This window comes from Lepidochelys kempii, chromosome 10 (genome assembly GCF_965140285.1).
Source record: "Lepidochelys kempii isolate rLepKem1 chromosome 10, rLepKem1.hap1, whole genome shotgun sequence".
Taxonomy (NCBI): Eukaryota; Metazoa; Chordata; order Testudines; family Cheloniidae; genus Lepidochelys; species Lepidochelys kempii.
This window is the reverse complement of record NC_136389.1, coordinates 46,782,976-46,804,656: the sequence shown is the minus strand read 5'-3', so window position 1 is coordinate 46,804,656 and position 21,681 is coordinate 46,782,976. Positions and strand designations below refer to the sequence as shown.

At 55.1% G+C, this 21,681-nt stretch overlaps 1 protein-coding gene across 3 annotated transcripts in view; it reads right to left on the bottom strand.

Moving 5' to 3' along the window:
• Positions 1-18,768: 18,768 nt before the first annotated feature.
• The window catches only part of SHF (Src homology 2 domain containing F), a 73,709-nt gene continuing 70,796 nt past the window's right edge, over positions 18,769-21,681 (bottom strand). For all 3 annotated transcript variants that reach the window (XM_073363257.2, XM_073363258.2, XM_073363256.2), the window contains one exon: positions 18,769-19,871. In XM_073363257.2, the coding sequence (XP_073219358.2) occupies positions 19,685-19,871 (187 nt within the window). In that variant the 3' untranslated portion in view covers positions 18,769-19,684. The remainder of the gene's footprint in view (positions 19,872-21,681) is intronic.

The following is a 21,681-nucleotide window of genomic DNA, read 5'->3' as shown; positions in this document are numbered from 1 at the left end:
CAGTGAGCGTCAGAGACTGGGGGAAGCCATTGACAGAGAGCAAACCCCACTCTCATCCTCCATTTTCCTGTCCCCTAGGAAGGGTCAGCTGTTACTGAAATTTGGAGGAACACTGCTGGGGGAGGGGGACAGGGGACTAACAGTTCAGCCCGCCGACTGCAGGACATGAGGTCTCCTGCTGTTTGCCAGCAGCCTGTGACAATAACCCCTCCACCTGGTGGAGGGAATATAGCAAATCAAAAGTGGGGAGGGGCCAGCACTAGAAGCAGGGCAGGACTGAGTCTGAGCGTGTTGTCCCAGCTGTGAAGCACGCACCAAAGTGCTCTTGGGAAAGTGCTGTGTTCCCGCCCTGCCCTGCTTTGTTCAGAGTTCAGGGCTGTGACTGGGGTCCTAGTGGGGAGCCAGCTGTGGTCACTCAATTAGGGTGAACTGCAAAGAATGGGGCACACAATCCCCATAAAGCAGGTGGATATTCCAGTACTTAGATTCACCAAACCAGCACAAACAATTTCTTTATTACCTCACTGGTTACTCAGGAGTCCAAACAACACAGTTCCCTTAAAGTGATCCAGCCTCAGACCCCCATCCAGGTACCCATATCAAATATAATGAAAATTTCTGTAAATCTTATTTCATCATATAAAAGAACAGATTCTACCAATCCCAAAGGATCGAACACATTACCTCCCAGGTTAATGAATGTTTCAGATCTTACCCAAATACATGCTACAGCCAATTCTTACTAACTAAACTAAAATTTATTAAAAAACAAAAGCAAGAGAGTATGGTTAAAAGATCAATATACATACAGACATGAGTTCAATTCATTGAGATTCAGATTCACAGAAGAGATGATGAGCTTTGTAGTTGCAAAGAGTTCCTTTAGAATTCAGTTCACAGGTCATAGTTCAATGTCCAAATCTCATATTCAGGGCATACCAGCATAACCGGGACCTCAGTCTTGCGACTCAAACTTCCCCTGATGAAGTCTAAGCAGATCTGAGATGATAGAATCAGAACCCAAGGATCTTTTATAAAATTTCATGTCCTCTTTGACAAGTTGGGCTTTCCTCGTGGAACAAAAGGTAATTAGGATGACTTTGAAGGAAGTCCATCACTGGTACTTAGCTATATGAATTAACATAAGGCCATTTGCTTTTCCCTCCACCATTCACATTACATTTCAAAGAGAGATGCATACCGAGATAGCCCGCGTTTACAATTCATTTAAATGATATCAGAATACAGCATAGACAGGGACTGTTGATTACGTTGTGGATCCTATTCATAAGTATGTAAACACACAAAAACACAAACATTATCTCCCTACATATCTTTTAAGGGTTATTTGTTTTGCAGGATGTTTAACCCTTTCTAGCCATGTGTCACAAGGGGCTTTGTGTAAAATAGCATGTTTAGTTTTCCTTAATCTATGGGCCAGCTTCTCAGCAGCATAAATCAGCGCAGCTCGATCGGCACCTAATTTTAAAGCAGTGAATACATAATGGCAAATGTAAACCCTCCCCCTGAAACAAGCACTGAACAAGTCTACCTCAGAAGCTGTTGCCTAAAATAGTCCTTCAGTGTTCTGAGAAATCTTGGAGGAGCGCTGAGATGAAATGACGCTCATGCCAGAGGGAAATGCAAATTAATTCCTACATTCCATTTGGCTTGAGACGCCGCTGAATCCTGTAGTCTCAGCCCCTCATTCTCCATGGCATGTAGTAGATGAAACAGCTGGAAAAACTCCAGAAAGAGTAAACAAATCAGAGGGGGAAAACTTTAGCCTTTTGCATTCAGATGAATCAGAGTTTGGGGTGTGCATGGCAAGTGCTAGTAGGCCTAGTCAAACATAACTGGATAAACTTCCTGTAACAAAAAGTATGCATAGGACTGTCCCTTCTTCTATGGCATTACAGTCCGCTGGCCTGCATGCACTTGCTCTCAGAATAAATGCTGGACAATGGACCATTTGGGGAGGGGGGGGGGCATGCTTAAGGTGACCAGCTAGCAAGTGTAAAAAATCGAGATAGGGAATGGGGGGGGTAATAGGTGCCTATATAAGAAAAAGCCCCCAAAATCGGGACTGTCCCTATAAAACCGGGACATCTGGTCACCCTACCCATGCTTCGTATAACTGCTATGAGTGTAGACGAGATCCCACCCCTTCTCCCAAATAACAAACCTTTTGTCTCTGTCCCATGTAACATGGCAAAAGACACATGGACTGGTTATTGTTCTAACAGGAGCTGTGTGAATGGCTGCTGTCGGGCTAGGCAGTGCTGTCCCAAGATATTACCCAGAGCTGCTGCCTTTCGTTATCAGACAGGACCAGTCTCTGGGTGAGCACTGCATTCAGGGAACTCAGTACTTGCAAGCCCCAACTCAGCAATGGACTGGAGCGGGTGCTTCGTTTTAAGCACATACTGACACTTTGCTAAGCAGGGCCAGTTGTAAGCACATGGCTAATGCTCAGTGCCTGCACAAGTGCTTTGCTGAATCAGAGCCTTAATGCTGGCCCATCACTGCCATGCACAAAGCAGGAGTGACGTGCGCAGCACTCTGCCTCATCAGTATCCGGCTGCACTCCCCATGGGACTGCTGCTAAGCTGCCGGTACAGCACAGACACTGACTTTTATTTTTCCTGGTGGGTGCTCCATCCCTGCTCCCCGGTAGCCCCCACCCCACTCCTCCCCCTCCCTTGTGGCCCCACCCTCGCTCCACCTCTTCCCGCCCCTGCTCAGCCCCCTCCCCTGAGACGCCCCACCCACCCACACTTGCTACTCGCTGCCCTCCCTCCAGTGCCTCCCACCAGCCGCTGAACAGCTGATCAGCCCCGCTGAACAGCTGATTGGCAGCCCCGCCATACAGCTGTGGCCAGTGGGTGCTGAGCACGCCCTATTTTTTTTTCCATGGGTGCTTGAGCCACAAAGCACCCACAGAGTCGGCACTTATCCTGGACAGCATCTTCCCATCCATCTGCACTCCTGCTGCTAGAGCCAACAGTTCTTGCAAGGAATTTAGTTCTCTGTGACAGCCTCCGCTCTGCACCTTTTCTTTAATTGGCCTCATCCATGTGGTTTATTTCAGGCCAGCTGTTATTTGCCTTTCTATGTAACCCATTGCTGGGATACATAGATCTAGCTATCTCCATACATAATCCATACATCCATGTAATATGTTAGAGGCCTAGTGAGGATGAAATGTGCTTGACTTGAGTTGCGTGTTGACAACTGAAGCAAGCATTTGCGGTTTTAAGCGATCAAGAGCGGTTTGTGAAAAACAACTTTGTTCTGAGAAAGATGGAGAAACACCAGATAAGGCAATAACACTGGGGACATTGCCATGACAATGTACCTGTTGCAATTTATGTGCTGCAGTTATAAACAAGAACTGGGGAAAGAGGAACATCTTGGGCCTGGGACTGTTTCTAAACATCTTGGGTTTTGACAATTTGCCCAGTACTCTTTGAAATTGCCCAGACAACTGATGAGGGGAGGGAGTGGATTATAAGAGATGTTTGATACACTCGCAATTTGGAGTCCTTCATGGATCCAGGGTCCTGTTTGGATTAAGATGTGGTAATGCTGGATCCCCGTGTCTTGTGAGCGGACTAACGTCGACTGGCCATCAGGACTTCAGTTCTGATCATCAGACGCTGGTGTAGCATGCTTGGGTTATGAATGTGGAGTGAATGGTTTATTTTGTAAGCAATAAAGAGTATTTGTGGATTATATACCAACACTGTGCCCAGTATCTGCCTGCTCCCCTATCTGGCAGGGAGACTCCTGCTGTGGGTCGAACACCATGACAGTTATTTGCAAACATGGCCTAATTTTTCTCTGCTGTGTTGATAAGATACAAAGATATTTGCTGCTTCAGGCGAATCTGAGGAGAACGAATTAGGGTGCCACTATGCTCAGCTGCCATTAACTCAGGAGTAAACTCAAATCTCCTGGAGAGATCACACTGAAAGTGACACCGTGCCCTGTGTAACTCCCCCCACCCCCTTCCAGGACTGGGAGCATGCATTTGCCCCTGAAAACTGAGCTGGACATTCTTAAATGCTGTTGGACTAATGCATTGATGCTCCATTCACCAGCTCTTGAGTGTCAGCTGCGGCCCCCCTACACAACTTGGACATGATCTGCTAGGCAGGCATGATGCAAAAGCCAAGCCAGGCCAGTGGGAAAGCTGGCAACACAAAGGGCTATGCCAGCATGACTGGCAGCACAGCACACCTTGTGATGCAGAGTGGACGCATGCGCTAGTGGTTTAGGCACAGGAGAGGAATCGTGAAATTGGGCTTCTGGTTCTGATTTGGATTTAGTTCAAAATGTGTCCTTTGGACTTAGAACCCAAAGAAGCTTGTACCAGCTGCTCAGAGAATGTTTTTCTGGGTTGAGCATTGGATGGGGCTACTGGACAAGCAGCCTGGAGAATGTGACCCAATCCACACCTCCGTGCCACAGATCTGCTGTGTCTCAGGAACTGCTGAGCGAGGACAAAGCCAGCAACCGCTATGTTAAGCTTTCCATAGAGATAGTTTAATTCATGCTGGATGGGCTGCGTGAATCACCAGGGCCCTGCACTGGATTTGCCAGAGGACTTGGCCAGGAGTTTCTTCAAAGGGGAATGGGGAAGAGCCGTGCCCTGGAAAAACTAAAGATAAAGGTTAAGAACTTCATCTTTGGGGGTCAACAGGGAAGACTGATGCTCCTGGGTTTCTAAGGATGATCACCCTGCCAGTGAGTGACTGGCCAGTCCAGCCTCTGACCACACTGTGTCCCACACTGAACCAGTGTGCTTATTAGCTAAAAGCAGCGAGCCAACAGAATGTCTTTGACTGGCTTCTTCACTGCAAGAGCTACTCCAGGGGGAATTCTGTGCCACTTTGCATGTGCAGGATTAATGCCCCCGGCAGACTTTTTTTTTTCTCAGTAGAAAATGCATTCGGACATAGAGGTGCTGCAGTTACACCTTTCACCCACTGGGGGCTGCTGTGGCACCAGAACAGAGGGCAGCCGGGGCCAGAGCAGCCAGCCACAGAGAGGGGAGGGAGGAGGAGGAGAGGCTGCATTCCTCATAGTGCCCTGCCCATGGGGCCAGGTGAGGAGGAATGGGATATGGGGCGGATGGACAGAGCGGGACACATGGTGCTGCTGGGGGATCACATAGACGGGGTTCAGAAGGGTGAATGTGGGAAGACAGACTGGGGCAGGGGTCACAGGAACTAGTGGGGGTGACAGCATTGAGCCAGGGCAAAATGGGAGTGGGGGTGCAGGGCCCATTGGGATGGATGGAGGGGGGTTCTGGGACACATGAGGCTGGGGGGGAGAGGTGTCTGAGGGGGCATAGGGACACATGGGCATGGGGGAGGAGGGGTGGCTGAGTGGGGTGCAAGGACACATCGCGGGGGGTGCAGGGACACCTTACCTAGGGAGGTGGTGGAATCTCCTTCCTTAGATATTTCTAAGGTCAGGCTTGACAAAGCCCTGGCTGGGATGATTTCGTTGGGGATTGGTCCTGCTTTGAGCAGGGGGTTGGAGTAGATGACCTTCTGAGGTCCCTTCCAACCCTGATATTCTACGATTCTGTGATTCTATGACACATGGGGACAGGGGCAGATGTGCCTGACTGAATGGGAGAGGCTAGGAGTCAGCCAGGGTCTGTATGGGGGAAGCTCCCCAACTCCCTAACAATCCCCCCCCCAAAAAAACAAACAAAAACGCTGTTCCATATTTCTCCCACCCACACTCAGCAACCCTCCAGGTTCATGCCCAGGATCCTTCCCAGCAATTAATTCCCTCTCCCTCAGTTCCTCCATTACCCCTGACTCCCCCAAGCCTTTGCTCTGCTTCTGAGGAGTGTGGGAAATCCTGTTCTGTATTGTAGTTTAAATTAATTATTACTCAAAGCTCTGTATTAATATGCCTCGTACAGAATCTATTTGTCAAAAAATATTTCCTAAATCTGTTTTGTCATCTGTATTGTTACAGACATACTTGCTGACGGGTATTTTGAAATAAATGACCAAAATAATTGAAACTGGCATGATTATACTGTGTTATTTTGACAAATAAAAGCGGCAGAATTTTAAAATACTGAGCATAGAATTTTTAATTTTTCTAGTGCAGAATTCCCCCAGGAACAAAGAGCAGAAGAGGGCACAACACCCCACCCCCACCCCTGCCGCCCTTCTCTTTCCCCAAATACACACTCAACCCGATGGATGCCAGGCATGGAAAACATCAGCCCAAACATTAAGAGTTTGGCAAAGTTACAAGCAACTGAAACCAGGGTCTTATATGGGATGCAGTGGGCAACCGTCCCTCCAGGCATGCTGCCAGCCTGACCTGAGGCCAATGAAAATCCACAAGAACAAAGAATGTGAACAGCTATCACAGTGCCAGTCCTTTGCATTGATATGACACTAGGGGGCGCCCCTTGGCCAGGGTTTAGGGGATAAGCACAGAGCAAATAACATCCATTCTAATGACACATGAGCATTAATAATCATTAGCCTGAATCTGCTCTGATGTGGAGGGTTCGGACCCCACTGCCTGGAGCCTGGGGCTGAGGATGCAGCTCAAGATGCGTCCCTGGTCAATAAAACTTCTTCCAAGACACGTGAAGTGCAGGAAGCTGCGTCAAAAGGCCCCTGACACCAGGGATCCTGAGGCAGGGACAGGATTTATTACTGGCCTGCCGCACTGCAGGCTGCTCCGGGCAGTGCAAGCGGCAGAGTCTGAGGAGCCAGTGTATTGGCAATCAGATTTCTGTGGGATCGATGTGCGCTCCACCCCTGTTACCTACCGATCAGTTACCCCTCCAGAAACCCCCTTCCACCATCTCCAACCCACCCCTTAACCACCTGCCCCCAGACCCTCGCCCCACGTCCAACCCATCCCTTACCTCTCTGCCCCCAGATCCTCATCCCATGTCCAACCCATCCCTTACCCCTCTGCCCCATAGACCCCCCATCCCACTTCCAACTCATCCCTTACCCCTCTGCCCCCCAGACCCTCATCCCACGTCCAACCCATCCCTTACCCCTCTGCCCCCCAGACCCTCATCCCACGTCCAACCCATCCCTCACCCCTCTGCCCCACACCCCCACAACCAACCCATGCCTTACCCCTCAGCCTCTCCAGACCACCCCCCACATCCAATCCACCTCCCCACCCTCTGCACCCCAGACCCCTGCCCCCATGTCCAACCTGTCCCTTACTCTCTGCCCCCCCAGGCCCTGACCCCACATTCAACCCATCCCTTAACCCTCTGCCCCAGGCCCCGCCCACACCTTCAACCTATCTCTTACCCCTTTGCACCTCAGACCCCCGTCCCCATGTCCCACCCATCCCTCACCCTCTGCCCCCAGACCTCGCCCCCACATCCGACTCATCCTTCACCCCTCTGCCCTGAGACCCCGCCCCTACATGCAACTCATCTCTTACCCCTCTGCTTTCAGACCCCTGTCCCCACATCCAACCCATCCCATACCCCTCTGTCCCTCCAGACCCCCGTGCCCATGTCCATCCCATGTCTTCACCCTCTTCCCCCTAAACCCTCACCCTGCCTGTCCAACCCATCAGAGTTGGGAGGCTGGGAAAAGTTATATTAACAAACATACAAGTATCATTTTTCAAAGCAGACTTGCTAGTGCAGCGTTCACGGCAGCCAGCAGCAGCACAGAAAGAAGGGTGGCAATGGGGCGCTCAGTCTCCTGTGAAAAGTGATACTGACAAAGTTTCTTCATGGGGTCCCAGTATTAAGCACTGACTGGTTTAAACAGTAACTGTTTTGCTTATAACAATCATTTGATAAAAATGTGTTTGTCTTAATTTAAAATTGGTGAGAAATGGTCATGTCATTTTAAACAATTGGGTTATACATTTAGTATTTAAAATAGTGCTAAATATAAAAAATGTAGTTTTGATTTATAACTGGGTTCGCACTCAGAGGCTTGCCATGGGAAAGGGGTTGCCAATACGTTTGAGCACCACTGCTCTAAGCGAACGATACACACCTTGCCACCTGAAATGGGGTGACCCAGACAATTTAACTTAACACTGGATTGGATTAAACAATAAAAGAAGTTTATTCATAAAATAAAGGATTTTAAGTGAGTACAAGGAATGAGGCCTAAAAGTCAGAAATGGTTACAAGAAAAATAAAGACAGAACACTTCCCAGTGCATAACTTAGCAAACTATACTTGACTGAAAGTATGGGCCACACTTTTTCGGCCAGGGCCCCTCCCCCAAAGTCCAATAGCTGTTTCTTTTGTGGTCGGTGCAAAGAGGGAGGTGGACAGGGAGAGTGATCCCTTGGCATGTTTGCCGCTCACTTTTATAGTTCAGCCCCATCATACAGTTCTATCCTGCTGAGCAGGAGCCATGGTGTCTAGTGAGGAGAGATGCTTCCTGCCGTTTTCTTTCACCGGTGTGTGCCGCGGTATGGATTTTCTTTGTCTCCTTTCTTTTCTCTCTCGCTGTCTCAGGACTCTGTTTACAATTTGTATGGCAGTTGAGAGAACCACATATCCCTTTGTTTGAGACCTGCTTGACCAGTTGTGCCTAATCAGGGCTACATGAGTTTGAACATGTCCCTTTAACATTATACAGGGGGGATTTCATAACTTTACACACAATGTTGCTATGCACTTTCACCATGATATTATTGACCAGTGGGTTGATAGTTTTCAGATGATGATGTACGAAGCATATTTGGTACAATGATTATTGCAATAGTGTGTAGAGTGTGAATACAGGAGTGCATTCAGTCACTGTGGTGTATGAGTACCATGGTCTTTCCAGTCCATTGGTGGGGACGGGGATTTTATGAGAGAGCTGGTCTCTGGGACCAGTGTCCCCTGGAACTAGCTCAGATTTGATTTAGTTTATTTACCTAGAAATTACCTGAGATCTGGATGGCCAGCTGCTTGGCCAGATCCTCTTCCAGCCTACACAGCCCTTCCTGCCTCGCCCCAGTCACATTTCCTCCTTTGCTCGACCATGACCGTTCCTGCAGCCCCATCTACCTTGGCCCCCTACCCTGACACCTGTCTAAGAGGGACAGTGCAGAAGGATCCCAGCAACACGATCTGGGTTCTGCCCGCCATATCTGTTGTCACAGAGTCACAGGGTCTGGTCTATGCCCCAGTCTGTCACCAGTCTCCTGATAGTGACCCCTCTAGCCCTATGGTTCCACCAGGGCAGGCTGGTGGCCTCCAAGACTGGGCCTTCAGCACCAGCATTCCCTGCAGCGAATCCAGCCAAGCCAGACCCCTGCGGGAGACATGTACGGTCCCCCTTCAGGGGGTGATATATTCTCAGGGAGTATTTACAGCAACACAGGAAGCTTTTGCAAAATATGGGAACCATTTATCAGTCACCTAGCCAGAGAATCTGATGGCCCTTGGGTTAGCAGAAAGAGGCAGAAGTTAAGCCACAGTCCAGCCTGGTCAAACCAGTGCCATGATGGGCCATCCAAGCTGTGATGGACTCCAGGTCTGGTTCGCTCTCTTTGTTCTCCCCTTTGTCTTCCAACTCCGGGACACCCTTCTTGGGGGATGATATCCCTGGGGCGTGGCTGTGCGACCCCTGCTGAGCACCGCTCCCTGCCACCCTGGGATATTTAACTGATGGGAAATGCCACCCTGGTGCGCAAAGAGCCAGACCTGGCACCCTGTCCTGTTCATAACCCGCACATCCGCAACAGGAGCAGATAAGAAGCGTCAGCTGTTCTATAATGGCCCTGAGCTGGCATGAGGCAGATATGTTGTGTCCAAGGAGTGTATGTCCCAGTCTCCACTTCCATACAACTCAACTTCCATACAACTCCACTTCCATACAACTCAAGCCACAGCAATGGAGTGGCTAAGGAATTCAAGGAGAGATGGAGAAGCAATTTCCAGCGTATTTGTCTCTCCTGCTGAGCCCAACCCAGTGCACCACAGAAATCTCCCCATACCCTTCCCTCTGACACCCTGTCTGTAACGTGGTAATAGTGGGGGGAAGAACACAGAGACACACTTTTTGGATGAGAGCCCACAGCTGATTGGCCCAGTTTTGCATTGGCCTGCACAGCACTTTGTGACCCTGCACGCTCTGTCCTGGCCTTGCTTGCACAGGTAGGAGCTCGTTGGATCCAGGGTGCTGGACGGCTGGCTCCCAGTCTGCAGTGTTCTTTGCATGTGAAAATGCAAGGATTGTGCATACACAAAACTCTGCATGCTCAGACATGCAAGCATAGGCTTAGAGGTGGGGCTGGGACTCTGGGCCAAAGCGTGGCCAGCTGGGACTCCGGCTAGGCACACAGTGAAGGAGTAGCTCATGCAAGCAGGAGCTGTTGTTACTGGTGAGGAGCTTAAAGATACTCGGTGGAAACTGAGGAATGCCCTTGTCCCCACAGCAGCCCCACGGGCCACTCCCCCATCACCTGCCAAGAGAAGGCCCGCTGAGTTCCTTCCTCTTCATTTCCCCGTCCCTCTCCAGGGAGCCGGAGCCAGAGCCGTTCTGTAGGAGAGAGGGATTCAATTGCCAGAGTCCAGGGAGTTCAGAATGGAGCTTGCCATGCGCGGGTGGCGCGTGGCTCCGGCATTTGGGGAGGCTGGCCCGAGGGCTCGAAGCTCCCCCCGCGCCCGCACTGCGGCCCCGCCCTCTGCTCCCCCCGGGGCCCTGCCCCCACTCCACCCCCGCTTCGCCCCAGGCCGCATCTACACGCGGCCCCCCCTCGCCACATCCCTCCTCCCCTCCAACCCCTCCCGCAAAGGCCCCCTCGCATGCCGAATCGCTCCCCCCCCCCGCCCCGCAAGGCCGCAACTGCCCGCTCGCCACATCCCTCCCCTCCTCCCCCCGCCCCCCCCGCCCGCTGAATTGCTCCAACCCCTGCACCCCCGAGACCCCCCCGGCACCTGCTGCTAACCGCATCCCTCCTCCCCTCCCCCCCCCCGAGCCCCCAGTGGAGGAGAGGAGCGACTCGGCAAGCGGCGGGGGCCTCAGCGGAGGTGGGGAGCAGGGCTGGGCATTGGGGGGGGGGGCGGGGGGCTGGGGGTGAAGCGCGGGCAGGGCCACCGCAGCCCAGGCGCCCATGAGCTCAAAAGCAGCGGGGCGGCGGCGGGGCCACAGGGGAGGCTTCGCCGCCCCTCTCCTCTTATACCGGCCACCTTGCCATAGCAATATGACCCGTGCCCCTTGCGCGGCCCCGCTCGGGCGGGGGCTCCTTACCCAGCACGGGGCTCCGTCACCGGCTCCCAAGCGCCGACCCTGTTTGCTGAAGGGGGCTCAACGCTCCAGGCCGGCAGAGCCGCGGCAGCCGCTGTCCCGGGAGCGCGGGCGCCGGGCCGGGGGCGCCGGGCGTGCGTGTCGCTTCGTCGCGAAAGCAGCCGACACGCTTCCTCAGCGGGATGGGCCGGACCGTCCCCGCGCCCAGGAGCAACCCAGGGGCGCGCTCGGACTGCGGGGGAGAAACGGGCCAGGCCAGCTGCAGCCCCCCCCCCCATTCACTGCACTTCACCGGGGACCGAGAATGCTTTGAATCGGCCCTGGGGCCCCAACTCAGCCCTGGGAGCAGGGAAAAGACCGCTGCCAACCCCAGCTGTGGCGGGGGGGAGCTCAGTGGTTGGAGCATTGGCCTGCTAAACCCAGGGTTGCGAGTTCAATCCCTGAGGGGGTCATTTAGGGATCTGGGGCAAAAATTGGGGGTCGGCCCTGCTTTGAGCAGGGGGTTGGACTAGATGACCGCCTGAGGTCCCTTCCAACCCTGAGATTCCAGGATTATGTGATTCTGTCCAGTCCAAGCGGCGCATCCCTGTGTGCCCACACCCTGCACCCGGGGCTGGGTAGCTTCATGGCCACAGCGCCACCTATCCGTGAAGCTGCGCAGTGAAGTTGACGGGCCAGCCCGGCCCGTGGGAGTTTGGCTGGGCTCCAGTTCAGCTCCCTTTGACCTCAAGGCTAAGAGGTCCTGTTCGGTCCTTCAGGTGGGATGAAAGCAGCTCGCCTCACACTGGTGGCCATGCGCAACTGCAGCGCGATTCTGGGGGAAGACGCGGAGAGGCCAAGAGTGTCCTTGGCAGGGCTGGCCATGGAGGAGCTCAGAGAGCCTTGACTCAGAGGGCTCCCCACTCCTGCGAAGAATCCCCCTGATGAAGCACTTTGTCCCATTGGCAGCCATCAGGGAAGAAGCAGGCAGGCTGGGGCTCGTCAGCTGTCAGGGAGGGTTTGCTACTCATCTGAAGGGCCCTGGCAGGTGCAGGGCCTTTTCTTTTCAGATTGACGCACTAACCAGTGTGGACCCCCGTGCCCCCAACCCTGTCCCCAGCAGAAGCTGCAGGGCTGCAGGGGAAGCCCCCACACCCGACCCCGCTCTCCAACAGAAGCACTGGGGATGGCAGGGGAAGCCCCAGCACCCACACCCCCGCTGTGGCCCCAGGACTGGAGGATCTTTCTCTACCTGCAGCAGCTTCAGGGCTGGGGGAGATCTCAATCCGTGCTGCAGCCTGGGGCCGTGGCGGGGGTGGGGGGTGGGGACAGAACTTCTACGGTCTTGGGGCCACAGTGAGGGGGGGCAGAATGGGGGGGACACTGGGTGGAATAGGGGCAGGCCCCAGAAAGGGGCAGAAAGGGGTGGGGCCATGGGTGGGGCCACAGGCAGAAAGGGTGGAATGGGGGCCTGACCATAGGCTGAAGGGGTGGGGAGGGGCCAGGGGCTCTGGCCCAGGGCCACAGGAAACCATAATCCACCTCTGTGTGGCTGAGGCTGGGATCTGCCCCAGGAAGGCAGAAGGGCCCTGGTGCCACCAGAGGGCTGCTCTGAGAGTTGTTACATACTGGGGTGCCTGCTGGTCCCCTGGCCCCATGGCAGGCCCTAGCACAAACCCTGCTACACCTGACCTCTCCCTGTGCAGCCTCCAAAATGCTATGGCAGCTCCTGTGGCTCAGACTGCACCTGGCTGGGTGGGCAAAAGCCATTTCCCTGGGCCCCCAAGGGATTTTGGCCCCAAAGCATCTGTCTGTCCATGCTCCCTGAAGGAAGTGGGGGTTGTTACAGCATTCTGCAGGCACCCAGGGTGGAGCCCTAGGCTGACCACTTTGCATTGCAAGGACCCATCACCACCCCCAAGATCCTGCTGTCCTGATGAATGAGTTTACAGTTACTCATAGAACCCCCTGGGATTCCTTCTTCCCCGCCCCTTGCTCAGTGTCTGCAGCTCTGACCCCCAGTCTCTACCCAGCACCCAGAGCCCTCACACACACACACACCGCGCCAAGCCCGTGGCCCCCTTCACGTCCATGCATGGCAGCTGGGGTGCGCAGTGTGATTCATCCACATGCTGGTTTTGTGTTGGCTCCTTGGCTCTTTGCCATCAGATCAGCTTCCGTTCCTGGGAGGGTGTGGGTCCTGGGGCGGGGAGGTTGACTCATCCCAGTGAGGTCAGCCTCTCTTCCCTGCAATTGCAGCAAATCCACCCGCTAGCTGCTGCCTTGATTGTGGCGATCACAGAGTGGCCCCCTTATGTTACTCCCAAAGCCAGACCCCATCCCATGCGTGCACCAGTACCCAATCCAACACTCAGGTCTGAACCCATAGGGGACACCCAGCGATTCATGGATGGCTCATGGCCCATTCCTCCTTGTGCCTCCCTGTCTACCCAAATTCAAGACCTTGCCCCCTGGATCAGCAGCACGAGCTTTGGCCACAAGCCACCAAGTTATTCTCACACTCAGGGGTCAGTGTGTTCGGGTGGTCGGTAGGAAACCCAGGTTCAAATCTGCTAGTCTACAGCAGGCAGAGGACGGAATTACACCTGTGGCTTCACATGTGAGGTAAGTGCTCTAAGTATGGGGCTAAAGGCTCCCAAGGAGGCCACTACCTGGCAAAACATGTTCTCAAGGCCCAAACTATGCAGCAAATTTGCCAACAGTTTGAGAGAGCCACAGATGCATTTTTCAGTGACTAATTATTTTTCTGAAAAAGTGTTGCCCCTGCTGGCATGCTCCCTGAGCCTCTCCCTGCAGGTTGGGTGCATTCACCAACCCATGCCCCTCCAATGCCACAGCCATGGCAGGGACAGTGCACCCTGGCAGCTGGAGTCCACTGCCCTTTAAGAGCCAACTGTTCACTCTTTATCCCACACATGGTTTGTTATTGTAAGGTTGCTGATGATCTCTAAGCTGCACATACAGGTTTGTTATTGTAGGGATGCTGAGGAGCCCTAGGTTGTGCACGCAGGTTTGTTATTGTAGGGTTGCTGATGAGCACTGAGGTTTCGCCCTGATTTCATTTTACAAGAAGACTAGAAGTGTGTGCTGAGGGCAAATGCTACGTTAATGAAGGACAATGCGGGAGAATGGGCAGGCTTGCCCTTTGAGCTGGCAGCATCTCCAGCTGGGTGTTTTGTGAGCAGTGCCCAGCCTCTAGACAGCACCTGAGACCAGCATCTGTCATGCAGCTCCAGGGACTGGCTTGGCCAAAACACTGCGCTCTGGGGCTGGTGATGGCTCAGCCTCTCTGGAATGGCCTGGCTGGTGACCCTTATGCTGCTGGGACACCTGGCACTGGCTGGCCCCCCAGGGAAGGCCAGGGCAGTAGCACAGCCCACTCAGTATCAGCTAGTAAATCCAGGTACTGGTGTCAGGAACGGTATTTGCATATTGGTTCAGGCGATAGCTTGTGTCCCAACATTGCCATCTGTTGGGCTCTCCCGCAGCGACACCCCCAGACTCCCACCAGAGAGCAAAGGGAACCATCAGTCTCCACAGCTGGGGCATTCTGTTAGCCTGGCCCATGGCCCTGCACACCCAAGGTATGTCTACACTGCAGTTCAAAACTCATGGCTGGCCCGTGCCAGCTGACTTGGGTGGTTCAGGCTAAGGGGGCTGGTTCATTGCCGAGTTCAGTCCCGGGCGCTAGGATCCTGCGAGGTGGGAGAGTCCCAGAGCTCGGCCTGCAGCCCAAGTGGGAACATTTATACAGCAATTAAACAGCTTCTTAGCCTGGGCCAGCCATGGGTGTCTAATGCCAGGCAGATCAGCAAGATTTGCTTGTGGGGTTCTGCAGCTGCCTGGCCCAGCTGTGAGCGTGTGTGGCGGGAGTGGGAGTGGGTCAGCAAGTCAGTGACTTGGTGGAGGGAGTGTCAGTAACTGGGTGGCCCTGGCTGGGGGGAGAATCAGGGACTGACTAGCCTAGGTTGGCGGGGGGGAGGAGAGAATCAGGGACTAACTGGCCCACATGGGGGTGGGGAGGGAGGGAAATCAGGGACTAACTGGCCTAGGTTGAGGGTGGGGGGTCAGGGACTGACTGGCCTGGGAGTTTGCATTTCTGTCCCGGTGTCCTGCCCCCCACCCCATGTGCTGGGCACCCAGCAGGGGGGGTCAGCGGGGGCTGTGACTGCCGCTTGTATTTCTGCTTGTCTTCCCCCGTGACACCCTCACCAGAGCAGGACTCTGTGCACGGGACATGGAGCAGAACTCCACCATGCAGTGCGCCTGCCATGGACACTTGCCCTGCTCACACACTACAGCCCGTTCGCAGGCAGAACACCAGCAGCTGCCCCGCCCCGTGTCCCTAACGGATTTCTGAGCACAGATGAGGTTGGCTGCTTCCTCACGTAGCTGTTGCTATGCTGCCATGAGTATTCACTAATGCCCGCACAGCTCCACAACGCATGGTCGCGGGAGGGGGCTCATGAACATTGCCTGGGATTCTCTGCCATTTTCTTTCCTAGATACCAAGGCCAGAAAGCCCAGTGTGATCATCTAGGCTGTGCCCAGCACAAGCCAGAGACTCTCCCCAGAGATTCCTACATCCCCCCAAGTGCTAAAAAGAAGCCCAGTCTTCACTGAGCACCCCCACATGATGGAGACTCCCAGTGTCCCTAGAGGAGCTGCTCCAGTGTTTAATTCTCCTCCCTGTTCAACATTTGGGCCTTGTTTCCTGTTCAAGTCCATCCAGCTTCACCTCCCAGCCGCTGGCCCTCACTCTGTCTCTGGCCATGAGATTAAAGAGCCCTCAGCTGCTAGAAAGCTTCCCTATGTGGGTACATGCCTCTGCTGAGCTAACCCACTGGCGCTTCATTAGTCCCTCCTATCCAATCTGGTTTCCCACCACCTCTCAGTCCCACGGCTCCCTCAGCAATTTGTCCCAGTGCTCTTTGAAGTGCCACATGGAGCTGCATGGAGGTTGGCATCAAAATGTTCTCTCGTTGGGAAATGGTGATTCGTCAAAACCAACTTTCTGTTTCAACCAAACTTTCTCAGGGCCAGGGTGGAATTTGTGGGCAAAACCAGAGAGATGCACCGCAGATGAGCCAACAGCTCTGCCTGACTTGGAGTAAGGCCTTCAACCTGGGGCTCCCATGTCCCAGGCAAGTACTGGGCTGCAGAATCATTTGCTTGCTGCCTTTTGCTTGTGGCCAATGACTATAGAGTGATTTACACAGGAAACAGCTTCAACAAGAAAGATTTGGCTCTATAGCCTGGGGGTGCATGCACTCACCTGGGATATGGAAGATGCAGGTTTAAATCGCTCCTCTGCCTGATTCAGGGGTGTTCACGGGGCTAGTGGCCATGCTGTGGTTTTTGTTTTGTTTTTTTTTTGTTTGCTGTGACAAATTCTGAAAGGGCTGCTTCATTCTGATGCAGAACAAAACCTCAATGTGTTTTGTGAAGCAGCGGTCTTATTTTCCAAGCAGCCCGCCCCAATACTGGTCTCCCTAACCCCTTGGTTGGAGGCCACACCAGCTCCCTGCTGGTGTTCAGCATTCCCTTGTTAGTGCAGCCAGCTTTCCCGGCAGTGGGAGCTCATGTTCAGCTGTTTGCAACAATGGCTCTTTTCCATTGTCCCTCGTGACTGGGCTACAGGCCCCCATTCTGCAGGGATGGCTGGTGTTCCTAGATGGATGACCTGGCATTTGGCCCTATTGAGACACATTTGCGTCCCGCTTGCTGGGCTCAGTAGAACTGGCCAGCTGTTGCTGTTATTTATCACCTCGGCATCAGCTGCGCCCTTTGCCAGCAATGAGTTGGTGTTTCCTTCCAGACCATCGATGAAGATATTGAATAGCACTGGGCTGAGAACACATCCCTGGGAGGCACCACCAGAAACATCCCGGCTGACGATTCCCCATTGGCCACGTTTGGGGATCTCTCAGCTGGCTTTTATTCCAGGTAACATGGGCTACAATGTTTGGAGTCAGCTGCTTCAGCAGGCAGTCGTGCATGCTCCGTCCCACAAACTTTAGTTGCTCCTGGACAGTAAGTGAAGAAGGATGCAGGCCCTGTGGCAGGCCTGGTGATGATGGACCAGCTGTCCCGGTGGGCTCATAGTAGTGGATGTGGGTGTGCCCCTGGCCACACGGTCTCTGTCCGGTCCTTGCACAGCAGTTAGATGAATGCTTGTGTTCAGAAACAATCATCGGCTTTACTGCTTGCTGTACCAGTGATGAGCAAGCTGCCCATCTTGACTGTGTAGCTATCGGAGCATGGTCCATCAGCCAGACAGTTTCATTGCCGTTCATCAGCTTCCTACGCAGGGAGCACTAGCTGAGCGGGGCGGTGAGGAAGAGCCTGGAGAGCACTGTGAGGGCTAACTCGTTGCCCTGTGGGGGGTGGCTGCAGGATGGGGGTGGGGTGGGCAGAGAACCCCCTGACCCAGCACAGGGCTCTGGCAGGGCAGGGGTCAGTACCAGACAGCCCCTCCTGGACCCCTGCACTGCCCGTGACTTTGCATGCAGAGTCAAGCTTGCAGTGGCGAGGAGACTGGCAGCAGTGCAACAGCCAGGAGACCCCTGATGTATCCAGCCCTGGGATCTGCCAGCCCAGGAATGCCCGGCCCAGGAGACAGGCCAGAAACCCCCTTGCATCTCCCAGACCCAGAGACTGAGTGGGTTCCCTTCTGAGTTCACCCCCAACTGTCCCTAGCCTCCCAGTGCACCCCCATTTGTGCCATCTTGACCCTGGCTGGACATGGGGTGGGAAGCCCATCTTGAGGGGTGTCTGGAGGTGCAGTGCTGCAAGGGATGGGGAGTGGGACCCTTGAGCCAGCAGATGCAAGGAGGTCTCAGTTGTTGCAAAGCTTGGGCTCAGCCCCCCAACCTCCAGCCCTGAGAACTCACTGGGGGCTGTCTGTAGAGGTCAGGCTGATGTGGTCAGGTGCTTCCACAGCAGCCAGCAGCTTGGGCCCTGTCTCCCCAGGCCAGGCTGGGCACACACCCAGGGCAAATCCTGCACCAGATGCACATACCTGCAGTTCTGCCCCATGCTTGGGGGTTGCTCCTCAGCATGGACCTGGCTGGAGTCTGGCTCGGCCCAAGGTTGGAGTTAGCTCCTGCTCAATCCCACTGACAGGCTGCAAGGTGTCCAGGCTGCCTCCTGTCCAGAGTTGGGTCTCCTAGCCAACAGCCTGTTGGCTCCTCTCCATCCTCACAACGGGAACAGCTGGAGGAGCTTGGCCATCGGTCCTGGGGAGGAGGACCCTCAACACTACGGGGCCGAGTGTGCACTGACGGTGACCCAGGCCTTTCCACCCTCCAAAGGGAAGGGCTGGCAGCCTCCCTCTTGGCCAGGTGATGCTGCAGGAATAAATCCCCCCCAGCCCCAAACTGGGGGAACAGACGGCCACGCAATGTCAGGGGGAGGGGTAGCAACCTTCTCACAGGTGTCCCCTCCCAGCCCAGCTCCCCGGGAAGCCCCATCATTTGAGACCCCATGAGCTGTAGCTGCATAGGTGCATGCGAGCACCGCGTCTCACAGGGAGGGTGGCTGACAGCTTTGCATGACTTTATTGGGTGCTGGTACGGCACACTCAGTGTGTACATTTGGCCAAGGAGGGTAGCGGATTGTCCTGGGCCCATGGACCCAGCTCTGCAGTGAGCTGTGCCAATTAGCCACCTGGCCTGTCCCGCGGCGTGGTCCTCTTCCAACAACCTCTTCCATGGTGAAACAGTCTCACAGCAGCAGCCCAGCAGGCTCAATCCGGTTTTCACTGCCCCCTCTAATGCAATGGGGGCCGGGGTCAGGTCAGGAGCAGGCCTAGCACCCCCCGCCCCTGGTCTTATTCCTGCTGTGGAAAAATGTGTTAGGAATTTTCTGTGATATCGGGGTGTGGGTGTGTGTAGGCATACACAATGGGCACATCCCCTCAGTTTCTTCACACTGCCTATGGGCAGGCCAGCACTGCCAGGGGTCTCGGCACTTCTGGAAAGGGGCCACTTACCTGCCTTAGCAATAAATTATCTCCCAATTCCCCCCTTGGTCCCTGGGACTCCACCAGGCCCCTGTTCTTTTCCCAGCCCTGGCAACGGGAACCATGGGAGCCAGCTGGGCCAGGCCTGCAGGCAGGAGACCAGCGAGGAGGCGGTGGACACAGTGGTAGTCGGACCTGGGTCTTTCCATGGGGGTATGTACACAAGCTGGTCCCAGAGAAGGGGCGCATCCCCTAGGGTTTGGGAAGCGTCCTACTGTGTTGGCAAGAAGCCAGAGTGCAGCTAGTGGTCCGGCCACTCCCAGCGCCGGGCCCAGAGCCAGCTGTACCAGTGAGTCTGTACTTTGGCCAGCTGTCCGGAGCCCTTCCCTGGCTCTGCCCCAGCCAGGACTGATGGTGGGCCTCCCTGGGAGAGCTGCGCACATGCCAGGCCCAGGCTGGGTGCTCCATGGACACCTCCCTGCTGCGCAGCAGGCTATAGGGTTCGGATAGCCACTGGGTAGAGCAGGGACATGTGCTCAGCCCCCTTGATGGGCAACTTGTGGCTGGTGTAGTGGTGGATGATCTTGGGCACGCTGTCAAACAGGGGGCTGTTCTGGCCCAGCACGTATTTGTTCTCTTGGGTGCGGGAGAGTTTCATGTGCATGAAACCCTGGCTGCTCCTGTCAGGAGAAAGAGACAAAGCCAGGATTAGAGGGGTGCAGTGCCACCCCCCTGCTCTGCCCAGCGCCGGCGCAGCATGCCCTCCACACAGCTCACTAGTGCCACCAGCCAGCTGGCCCTGCCCTCCAGCATGGGACCGTAGTGCAAGGGGGTGCCGAGCTCCACACACCAGGCTGCTTCAGCCCTGGCCGGCTGCTACACCTGCAGCCCCCACGCAGCACTAAACTAATGCAGAAAACAAACATCCCAGTTATCGGGAGCTCCTGCCTGCTGGCCCCCTGCAGCAGGGTCCTGGGTTCAAGTAAGGGCCACTCCTCATTCGTGCCAGGCCTGCTGAGCAGCTGTCTGAGCAAAGGGTGCCTTAGTGCGCCAAAGGCACTAAACAGGACTTTTGGGTTCAGGCACAATCTGCACAGCCTGGCGGCCAGGCAGCCCCAGCAGGTGCTGGGGAGCAGGGCTTTGCCAGGAACACAGGGCTAGCAGCTCTTTGGAAAGCGGCAAATCCCCTTGTCTGGATCCCCGGGGCGGGGGGGGGGGGGGGAAATCTAAGATCTCCTGGCACCTTCCCACAACCCTCTGCTCCCCCCCCCCCCGTTGGTGATTGGATTACAGTAGCTCTCAGAGGCCCCACTGAGGACCAGGCCCTGGGCACTGGCCAGACACCACTCCCTGTTGTGAGAAGGGCTCCGCAGACCCACGGGCAGTTGTATGGCCCAGCGGCAGAACCACTGGGTCCTGACTTGCTGTGGGACAGCTCGCTGACGGGCACACGCTCTCTTAGCATTCAGGGAGCTCTCTGCGAGCTCGTTCACCTGCTGCCCACGACCCGCCCGGTAGGAGTGGGGAGCGCGCAGTCTGTCACTGCCAGCCTCAGACCCGCATGCCAGGAACACCTTGCCCATTCCAGGGCAGCAGCTTCTTCTCTTTGGGCCTCAGCCTGACCCAGAAAGCAGGTCCCGTCCCGACTCCGCTTCCTGCCTAGGCCTGTGCAAAATCCCATCAGCCTCCCTCAGGAGCAGCGAGGCCCAGCGCCGGCTGAGCCGCATGGGAAGATAATGCCACAGCCGCTGATTCCAAGTGACGGGCTAATGGCCCTGTTGCTATTAATTTGTGTCTCCGAGGAGCGCCACAGCCTGTCTGCAGCATCTGGAATGCACATTACCACAAAATATTGATAGCTTACGAGCAGCCTCGGCAGCTAGGCTGAGCCATCTCCAGCTCTGCGCTGCGGCCAGTCCCCTCCCCCCTGCCGCTGCCGTGCAGCAGCTGCGACTCAAGCGGAGGCCGTGCCCGCGATGGATTGATGGCTGCATTAGTGGAATGGGTTTCAAATCCATTTGCGAGCTCAGGAGCTGAGCCATTCTGGGGTGGGGGCTGTGCTGCTGCAGAGACTGAGCTGAGGCAGGCAGCTCCCAGCGAGGGGAGGCAGGAAGGGCCTGAGGTGAAGCCCAGCTCTGTACCATGTGCTGGGCCAGCTGGGGCTGCACCAGTCCTGCAGGAAACACTAATGCCCAGCCTCTACTCTGCCCGCTTGTGGATCATTACAGTGCTCCAGGCACTGATTGCCTGTCCACATTCGCAGTGCCTTCAGCTGATGCTAGCTGCTCTCTGCCCAGCCCCAGTCAGCCTGGGGGCTGCTCTGAGCTGTGCCAGCTAGGCATGGCCCCGAGGGACTGCGTGCCAGCTGGGGACTGCCGCAGTCCTTTGTGGGCAGGGGTTGTGAGGAGGGAGGTGGGGAAGCAGAGCCTGCCACCTGGGGACTCACCCATGCTGCAGGGCAGAGCAGAGCCACTCTTCCTAGCCAGGCTC